The 10393-nt window shown below is 33.9% G+C and overlaps 1 protein-coding gene across 1 annotated transcript; it reads left to right on the top strand.

Moving 5' to 3' along the window:
• The first annotated feature begins 4903 nt into the window (after positions 1-4903).
• On the top strand, positions 4904-10094 carry LOC105648245 (BTB/POZ domain and ankyrin repeat-containing protein NPR1). The gene is made up of 4 exons (XM_012234564.4): positions 4904-6382; positions 6911-7664; positions 8521-8715; positions 9616-10094. The coding sequence occupies exons 1-4, from the start codon at positions 5825-5827 to the stop codon at positions 9870-9872; spliced, it is 1764 nt and encodes a 587-aa protein (XP_012089954.1). The 5' UTR covers positions 4904-5824; the 3' UTR covers positions 9873-10094.
• The last annotated feature ends 299 nt before the right edge of the window (positions 10095-10393 follow it).

Raw genomic sequence — 10393 nt, 5'->3', positions numbered from 1 at the left:
GTTGTAATGTTGTTAATGGGTTGGGCCACCAATAAATTGGGCCACCCTTTTATTTTTTATCCTTAGTTAGTTTGGATTAATTATTCCTTATCCTTAGTTGGTTTGGATTAATTATTCCTTATCCTTAGTTAGTTTGGATTAATTATTCCTTATCCTTAGTTTGTTTGGATTAGTTAGTCCTTATCTTTAGTTGGTTTGGATTAATTATTCCTTATCCTTAGTTGGTTTGGATTAATTATTCCTTATCTTAGATTTGTTTAGATTTAGCTAATCTTTAGTTGATTTGGATTAGTTAATCCTTATCCTTCAGTTGTTAAGATTTGTTAGTCTTATCCTTAGTTGGTTTAGATTAGCTAAATCCTTATCCTTAGCTGATTTAGATTAATTATTCTAAATCCTTTAAGGATCAGGACCTCTTAGATTTAGTATAAATAGCTTGTTATATTGTAATTAGAAACATTCAATCAATTCAATGAAATCGAATTCTTCAACTTCATGCTTAGGCGTGTTCTTTGCTTTAGAGAGTGTGAGATTGCATTCTTCTAATTGCATCAAGAATCAAGGTAAACTTATCAATTCACCTGTGGCGTTTATCTTATTCTTTTTCTCTATTGTTGGTATTCTTGCTTCTTTAAGCTTTGGGTGCCATAGAGGGGAGTTTAGTTTGATCTTGGATCTCTTCCAAATCTTGTTATAGAGTTCTTGGAATAAATTTCCATAGGGTTCCACGTCAATCATTAGAAGGTCAAAAACACAATGTAGCATAGTGAGAGTCAGGGGAGTCCACAGCCAGGCCGTGTTCTCTGATATAGCCATGTCAGCAAGCCACATCTCACAAGTTAGGGGACTACACGGCCTGGGCGTGTCAAGCAACGCGGCCGTGTAATCAGTGTTTTCCAGTTACGAGATTTCATGCTTTTTAAGCCTTTAAACATGCCAAATCGATTCTTCCTCTCAAAAACCAAATATTAACACATAAAACTATATTCAAGCATGCTAAATAAAGGTAAAAGCACTCAAAGAAACACCAATATGTCATTCATAACACCAACTTCAATTAATACAATCAAATTCACAAAATCTCCCAAAATATACTCATGATAAAAAAAACACAAACATCACTCAAAAAAAAATCAAAGTAAGCATATACTTGTAGAGCACTAACCTCAAAATCGCACAATAGCAAACCAAACTTCACAATTATCCTTCCTTTTGCCCTTATCAACCTAAGAAGGTTCACCCTTCTCTATAGGCACGAAAACCAAAAACAAAACATAACAAATCAACCATTAGAGATTTGAAATCTCTTCACAATACCGACTCCAATAATATAATCAGATTAGAGAACAATATACGGATTGCAAAACTGTTACCTCCATTATGGAATGCCTTATGTGATCATAGTATAATTGCACCTTAATCTTCTAACTTCAATCACTATTCTAATATTACTAACTCTCAATTTGTTATTTGATTGCAGATTCTAATAGTGGAAATCACAAGAATAGAAGAAGGGCTTCCTATTCTCCCTTTCTTTTCTCTCTTGTGCATGTGTGTGAAGAGGGGCGACACTCTCTTTTCAAAAGAGAGTCTCCACCACTCTTCTAGTTTTATGTTAAAATATTTCTTTTTCTTTTTTTTGTACACAAAATGGCTCATTATTAAATAAGACCACTTATTTAACAAAAAAAAAACCCATTTAATAAAATGTCCACAATCAATAAATATGATTAAAACTATATTTCAACAAATAATTCCTTTTAATAATAATACATAATAATAATTATCAATAAATCATATTTTGAAAATCAAATCCCAATAATTGACAATAAATACCAAATTAATTATTTTAATGCCCAATAAATAGGGAAAAATCATATCAATTCAGGAAAATATTCTAAAATCAACTTCACATCATTTTCAATCCCAATTCCAAATATCTAGGTGCAATTAGAACTGTATCATACTAAATTTCATAACTAGGCTTCCTAAGGTACAACTTCAAAATTCACAATCCAAAAATCATCTAATGCATGAACGATCAAACAAATAACATGCAATGCATGAATCACAATTAGACAGAATAATTATTAAAATAACTTATCAGTATTGAAAATCATACCAAAATCCCAATTTGGTATCAATTAGCATTTCATTAAGCTATTATTCATAATTCTAAAAATCAGGGCGTTACACATGGACTCAAAGAATTAAAGAAATTATGTTGGTGCTGACTCTTCACTCTCGAGCCGACCTGTCATAGAACCTCTCTTATGTACGAGTCGTAAATCACGTTTCCGACTCGCCACATACAGTTTATCCTACCATCATATCTCTATATTACCATAATATCAATAAACTTTAATCACACAACTATTAACAAATATTCAACATTAAATTGCTAAGAACCATACAATCACTCTTATTGCATATAGCTAAGATTTATATTTTTATTATTATTCATCTTAAAGACACAACAAATCAATAGTCAATTGTACAAATATCTAACCAATAACACCAAATACAATTCGAAACATGAAAATCTCCAAAACGTCATTATGATCACAAATCACAAACATCAATTAAATTTTGAATTAAACATATCAATGAAGAGCACTAATCTCTAATCGCACAATGAAGTGCTTAATTGCTATAATAAGGTCTTCTCTTGCCTTTATCAACTTTCGAAGGTCCACGCTTCTTTAAAATCAACACAAAAAATATAAATTCGATTTATGATCTAATTAACTATTCTAAAGCTACATGATTTAATAAAAACAATGAAACTTGAAAAACTGAAAGCGGATACCAGATAAGTTATACGGACACTTACCAAGAATAATAGCATGCTTTTGATTTTTCTTTGGTCAGTAAACCAATTCATTGCTTAAATCCTTGCTATTTGATTACAGATTATGTTTTTATTAAACCCGATTGCAGTATAGTATTTTAGAAAAAGTGAATCGATCAAAGGAAGAAGAAGAGTTTGTTGCCTTTGTGTTTGGAAAATAAAGAGGCGCTCACTCTACAGCAAATAGAGGCTGCAGCCTCTTTTATTAGTTTAGGTTTAGTTTTCTTGATGGAGGTCCATCTAGCCTAGCCTTACAAGCTGTCCTAGACATGGGCCTTGGCCTTGATTCCATTAGTGAAGTTAATAAAGACAGTCCAAGTGAAGATGGGCTTGGTGGGAGTGACATGTTCAATCTGAAGCTACAGCTCCTTTTAGGGCCATTTGGGTTCCTTCAAACCATCATCTTTGAAGACAATAATCAAGGAGCACTTGGTTGATCATTGACTATGAATTCCAGCTCATTTGTGTTGTTTTCAAACTTAGTTAGGTGTTCTTTGAATTGTGCCTTTGAATGAGTTATTTCAAACTGAGTTAGGTGTCCTTTGAATAAGTTGTTTTCAACCTAGTTAGGTGCATCTTTGAATGTGTTGTTTTCAACCTAGTTAGGTGTCCTTTGAAATTGTGTCTTTGAACAACACATTCAAAGGGAGTTTATGGCTATCTCTTGTTTCCCTATATAAAGGGATTTTGTGTATTTTGAAAGGGAGATTTGGAATAACAAGAAAGTGTTAATCACATTTGGGTTTTATTAGTTTCCAAAAACTATTGGGTTTTGTTTGTTTTCAAAAACAATCATCTATCTTTTTTCATTTTAATCTTCACCATCAACTATCTTAGCCTTCCATCACATTTTGAATCAAGTTACTGTAGCACGGATGCTTCTGAGTTCCTGTAGCAAGTTACTGTAGCACTCGTGTTTCTCTATCAAAACCATAGTCCTTTCCACCACGCCATCATTTCTTTTTTTTGCCCCCCTAAAGTTGGGGCGCACCCTTTAGGAAAATAGGAAAATATTTAAAAACCATTTAATTAAAGGAAAATTAGTTAAATCAATTTTAATTTAAAATACATACTAATTAATAGTAATAAATCATATTTTAACAAATAGATACTCAATAAATAGGAGAAAATACTATAAATTCTAATAAAATTTATTTCAAGCTAAATTTTATTTTCTTTAGTGGTAATTGAGATAACAGTGTCCAATTAACATACTATTAATTTCAGCGCACTCAAAAATTACGAATTAAAATTCTATGAAGTAAAATCTTACATACAATGCAGAAATCACAAATAAAACTCAAAATTTATAAAATAATTTATTCGAATGAAAATCATATCAAAATTTTAATTTGATATAAATTATCGATGTATCATAACTCTAGAAATCACGGTGTTACAGTATAACCGAGAGAATCATAATATCTGGTGAACTATATATTGACGCTTACACTATTACAGATTGAGCTCTATATCACAAAATAGTCCTTGGTAAATTATACGTAGGTCTTTACATATTACATAGTCTATCATTAATTAATAACAATGATAATGACACATCACCTAAATTGTCAACTCTTTCGCACTTATGCTATGTTACTCTCTTATTGTCAATAAAATTATTTATTATTTATTATTAATTTAATTAAAGCATTTATAAAAATGTGTGAAAGAAACGACAAAACAAATTGAGCGATGGCAAAGTTACGCCACAGCTTTATCCACAGGTTGAAGACTTTTTCGACTACGTTCGTCGAACCTGAGTTCAAAAAAAAAAAAAAAAAAAAAAAAAAAAAAAAGGAGGGAGGAGAAAGGAGGATGACGCCATTGCTTGCGTAAGCAGAACACAGCAACGAATGCTGACGACACCATGATCGTCACAAAAACGACTTCATCTCCCAACGACTCCGCTACCGACGCATCGTCACCACCGCCACTTCTACAATCACAGAATCCCTTTATTATTATTATTATTATTATTATTATTATTCTTATTATTATTATTATTTATTATTTAAAATTTTCTTTAAACATCAAGTCAGTAACAAACCCTCTTTCTCTCTCTCTCTCTCTCTCTCTCTCTCTCGCTCTGTTTCCTCGAAAGCGAAAAATGAAGTTTCGACCCAAACACATTTGGCACGTGCCCATGAATTCATCTATGCCCACTTTGTTTTGATATTTTACTATCTTCTCTCTTTCTTTTCTCTTTCCTCGGAATCAGAAAATCCAAGAACACTTCTACTTTTGGTGTTGGTACTTGTTTCTTGTTTCTTGTTTTAGTTTCATTTCTGGGTAAATCTTGGGATAGATCTGTGTATTTTCTTTTTGGGTTTTTTTGGGATCACTTAACCCTTTTTTTTTTTAACTTAACCTTTTGCCTTTTATTTTAAGTTTTATATATTTTTTTGGGTAAATCTCAACACAAAATTTTGTTAATATTAAGAAATTTACAGGATATTTTCATATGTATAGAGTTGTTATGTTTTTTGGTTTTTGTAGCGTGTTGACTTGGTCTTTGAAATTTAAGCAAGAAACTTCTTGCCCCCTGTTGGTATTATAGGGGATATGAAATAAAGTCATTAGCAAAAACTTGACTTTTCAATTTCAAGGTTACTAGTTTTAGTGCTTTGATGGATATGATAATGGATTTCAATAGAAGAGCATGTTTGGTAGCAATTTTTCAACTTTGGTTATGTTTGTATCTCCAATACCCATTTTGAAATTCAGAAAAAATGATTTCTTTTTATTTTAATTTTCTGGTTTCTGAATGTCATAAACCCTTATCGTGTAGCTTCTGTATGTTTTGCAATTTTTTTTTCTCTTAGATAGATACTTCGATGCATCGCCATAGATTTTTTCGCCTATTAAAATCTTTAGGATTATAAACTTCACAACAAGGTAGCTATGTTTAATGGATGATGGATCACGGGTTCAATATTGGAAATCTTTAATAAGAGTTCTCTAAGTAGATTAATGGCTAATTTGTCTGAGCCATCATCATCTCTATCATCTCTGAGCTTTACTTCATCTTCTCATGTATCGAATAGCTCTATTAGTCAAAATATATCCTCCTCCTCAGGCTCTGATGCTAGGCCAAGTCTTGACGTGATTAGTTTAACCAAGCTTAGCTCCAGTTTGGAGCAGCTCTTGATAGATCCTAGCTGTGATTATAGTGATGCTGAAATTATTGTTGAAGGAAAACCTGTTGGCGTTCATAGGTGTATTTTAGCTGCTAGGAGCAAGTTCTTTCATGAGTTATTTAAGCAAGAAAAGGGATCTTCAGACAAGGGAGGGAAGCCGAAATATGAGATGAGTGATCTTTTACCTTACGGGAAGGTTGGATATGAAGCATTCCTGATTTTCTTGAACTACATGTATACTGGAAAACTTAAGCCATCACCAATGGAGGTATCAACTTGTGTTGATAACGTATGTAGTCATGATGCCTGTAGACCTGCAATTAATTTTGCAGTGGAATTGCTGTATGCTTCGTCCATATTTCAAGTACCAGAGCTGGTTTCACTTTTCCAGGTTAGTGCATTGTGTATTATGTTTAAATTTTTACTGAGAAAGAGGATTTGATGATGGATTTATAATATGCATTGATGATTAATTCATTTGATTGAGTGTTGCTTATTATTTATGCATTTCAGCTTAAATTTTTTGAGGAATGATACTGTAGGGTCTATTTACACTAACTGGTCTATGTGCTGATTTAGTTGAAATATATGAAAATTATAGTGTGCGGTTTTGGTTTCTATTTTTCATTTGAATGGTATCATAGGTTTCAATCTAAGAAGGCACTCTGTGCCTCTATTCTGGACCCATGAGTGCTAATGCTGAAGACTGATAAATAATTTGGGAATAATAGTTTATGCTTGCATTATTAATTCATTATTTATCCTCTGAAGGTGCCACATCTTTTATGAGATAAACTTGACGTTCTGACAAGAAAGATATAGGTTGATTTGGGCTCTCATTTTTATTTGTTGAACTGCATTTTAACATTCAGCTAGAGGTTACAGGAAATTGTAGTAACAAACTACTCTATATTTGCAGAGACGCCTTCTCAACTTTGTTGGTAAGGCTTATGTGGAGGATGTAATACCAATCCTTGTGGTTGCCTTCCATTGTCAATCAAATCAGCTTGTTGCTCAATGTGTGGATAGAATAGCAAGGTCGGATCTTGATAACATGTCAATAGAGAGAGAGCTTCCCTATGAAGTTTCAGAGGATATTAAGTTTCTTCGAAAAAGACCCGTGTCTGAGGATGAAGAAAACACTGAGGCTGTGGACCCTATGCATGAAAAGAGAATTAGGAGAATACATAAGGCATTAGACTCGGATGATGTTGAACTAGTAAAACTTCTATTGACAGAGTCTGCGGTAACGTTGGATGATGCCCGCGCTCTTCATTATGCTGCAGCATATTGTGACCCCAAGGTTGTGTCTGAGGTGCTTAGTCTTGATCTTGCTGATGTTAACCTCACAAACTCACAAGGTTACACAGTTCTCCATGTTGCAGCGATGCGAAGAGAACCATCAGTCATAGTGTCCCTCCTTGCAAAAGGGGCTTGTGCCTTAGACTTAACATCAGATGGGCGAAGTGCTGTTAGCATCTGCCGGAGGTTGACAAGACCAAAAGATTATCATGCTAAAATAGAGCAGGGGCAGGAAGCAAATAAAGATCGACTGTGTATTGATGTCTTAGAGAGAGAAATGCGTAGGAACCCAATGGCCGGAGATGCTTCTATCACTTCTCATACAATGTCTGATGATCTGCACATGAAGCTTCTGTACCTGGAGAACAGAGGTACTAGTCTGCACATGATATTTGGTTTGTCCATCATTTATGATTCCTTTCTCAACAGGACGACATTTTATGATTGGATTACATTGGATTGAAGTTTATTTGTATTTTTTTGGGGTGTATCTTTGTTTGCTTTCATTAATCTTGATGATTTTCTACCATTAAACAATCACATTGCTTAGTGTACTAAGAATCTCAACTATGATTTACCAAAACCAATTGAAAGTGTTGTGTTATTTCTTGAGTCTTTTCTCATCTATGACCATAATAATGCTTATGCAGCATTAAGAAACTTAGATGTGGAGATTACAAGATTTTGAATGCAAGCAAAATTATTAAATGTCGATGACTTGTCTGTTTGCCAATTTCGTTTTTGTACACCTGTAAATTTGATTCTCTTGATAGCAATTAATCTATGAGTTATTTATCCGACTGTATAACATGTGTTAAGCAAATCAACATATTGAGTTATTGTCAATAACATTCCAGATGATAATAAGCAACACGGCTTCTAGGTGATAGGAGCCATTTAGATGAATTTGTGGTGTTTGTTTCTCCATATGAGCTTATGGTTGCTTGGTTGCATTGCGCTTGTCATATTCTGCCAATGGTTTTGTCTCACTTATCCAAAATATTGAGATATCTTCCCTTTTCATTTTTCATTTCATAATTTACCCCATAGGCTTGGTAGAAATTGCTGTTGTCTCGATTAAGCATTTGATGCTTAGAAAATTGAAGAAAGGTTGCATCTATAAAATGGTCTAATACTAGTTATGAAGTCCTTTGGTAAAGTTAAATGGATGTTGGTCATTGCTTGTTCTCAAATATATTAATCTATATACTCTTCATTGTGAGTCAGTGGCATTTGCACGATTGTTCTTCCCCACTGAAGCTAAGGTGGCAATGGATATTGCGCATGCCAAAACAACGCATGAGTTTGCTGGCCTCTCTGCATCAAAAGCTAATGGGAATTTGAGAGAGGTTGACTTAAATGAGACACCAATAACACAGAATAAAAGACTTCTATCTAGGTTGGAAGCACTTATGAAAACAGGTATTGCAGTCCATAAATATGTTTGATATTACAGCCTACTGTTCCCTTTCTTGCCTATGTATGATAGTTTCTTGTTTGCCTATTATTTTATTTTCGGCAACAAAGCCATCAAGTTACTCCATGTGATGAATTCTCTGTAATCTGTAATCCGTTTGGTTTGGTTTGGTTTGGTTTACATTGTAGAAAAGTTTGGTTTATTCGGTGTTGAACGGTTTGGTTTAGTTTTGACCAAACCGATAGTTGGCACACCCCTGGTCAAGTGCCTATCTAGTTGTGTAACTTTCAGGGGTTCAAATGCTTACATTTGAATTGTTCATAGAAACAATTTCATCAAGTTCTGGCTCAAGAATAATATCAAACAACACTTGCTTCCCCTCCTTCACACTGCATTTTCTTTGATAATATGATGATTATGCTATTCTGAATTGTTGTCACAATTGAAGGATCTTAGTCATGTGCAGTTGTTTCTATCAGTACACGTCTTTTGATTTCATGTTCCGTTGACTCGCTCTAATTCTTGATAATGATAAAACGGCCTACCAACTTCTTTTGGCTTTTTCTTGGTAGGTAATATTTGTCATGTTTCATGGGATATTCTGTGTGTAACTTCCGTAAGTTTTTACATGGTTCCATAACTACTTCTATCATCCATGTTTTGATAAGTTAACCATTGGATTAGCCCTCTATGCATGCGGGATATATACTGATGAAAGTCCCATCTGTGTTATGGCAATAAAACTTTTTTACTTTACTTGCAAATTTAGTTGAAGTTTAAATACTCTGGAAAATTATGACTACACAAGGCGTTGCACAATTAATAAGGTATTCAGTTACAGTATGAATTACAAGCTTTGCTTTACGTAACTTTTTCCTATAAGCTGTTTTATTTTATCATGGCAGTGGAAATGGGTCGGCGATATTTCCCCAGTTGCTCTGAAGTGCTTGATAAGTTCATGGAAGATGACCTTCCTGATCTGTTTTACCTTGAAAAGGGCACCCCAGCTGAACAAAGAATCAAGAGGATGCGCTTCATGGAGCTCAAGGAAGATGTTCAGAAGGCCTTTAATAAGGATAAGGCTGAGCGTTCAGTGTTGTCGTCCTCATCGTCCTCATCTTCTCTAAAAGATGGCACTAGTAACAAGCTCAGAAAACTGTGAAAACGTGTAAAATATGTTTTAATAAGCGGTTGTAACTGAATAGTAGGTTTTGGGAGGGGAGAGTCTTCAAGTTTTGGCTCTGGTTGCATAATTTTAGCTTGTGGGCAAACTGGGTTCGATGAGCTAAAACTCTCTGCTTATACCTTTTGACAATTCATAGAAAATTTTCGTTTCTTACCTGTAAGAACTTCGATTATAGAAATTTACAGTTGATTCATTCAAGTCTAGAACCGTTTACATTTGGTTAGATCAGAAAGTAATGGTACAGGTTCATTGACCTTATTTTGAAGATATAGGTTCATGTTGTGACTTGTGATGTGATATATGCTCTCCTGCTCTAGACAAACATATTCTGGAAAGGATTAGATTCTAAGCACCTTTTGCTTTTTTATGGGTCATCTGGTTATACAACGGCATACGCAAAAGCAGTTAGATTCCAACCACATTGCATTTCCATGACAATGGTGCATAGAACACTTATTCTGTGCTGCTCAACCAATTAGACCTTTTTTGGGGAATCA

The sequence above is a fragment of the Jatropha curcas genome, chromosome 10 (assembly GCF_041381405.1).
Source record: "Jatropha curcas cultivar XTBG-Jc1 chromosome 10, XTBG_Jcur_1.0, whole genome shotgun sequence".
Lineage (NCBI taxonomy): Eukaryota > Viridiplantae > Streptophyta > Magnoliopsida > Malpighiales > Euphorbiaceae > Jatropha > Jatropha curcas.
The sequence above is the reverse complement of the archived record's forward strand: the minus strand, read 5'-3'. Positions and strand labels throughout refer to the sequence as shown.

Bases quoted from the DNA above. Each gene is read 5' to 3' on its own strand.
- LOC105648245 (XM_012234564.4), top strand. From the start codon at position 5,825: ATGGCTAATTTGTCTGAGCCATCATCATCTCTATCATCTCTGAGCTTT. The intron at 6,383-6,910 runs GTTAGTGCATTG...CTATATTTGCAG, and splicing joins AGCTGGTTTCACTTTTCCAG to AGACGCCTTCTCAACTTTGT. The intron at 7,665-8,520 runs GTACTAGTCTGC...ATTGTGAGTCAG, and splicing joins TCTGTACCTGGAGAACAGAG to TGGCATTTGCACGATTGTTC.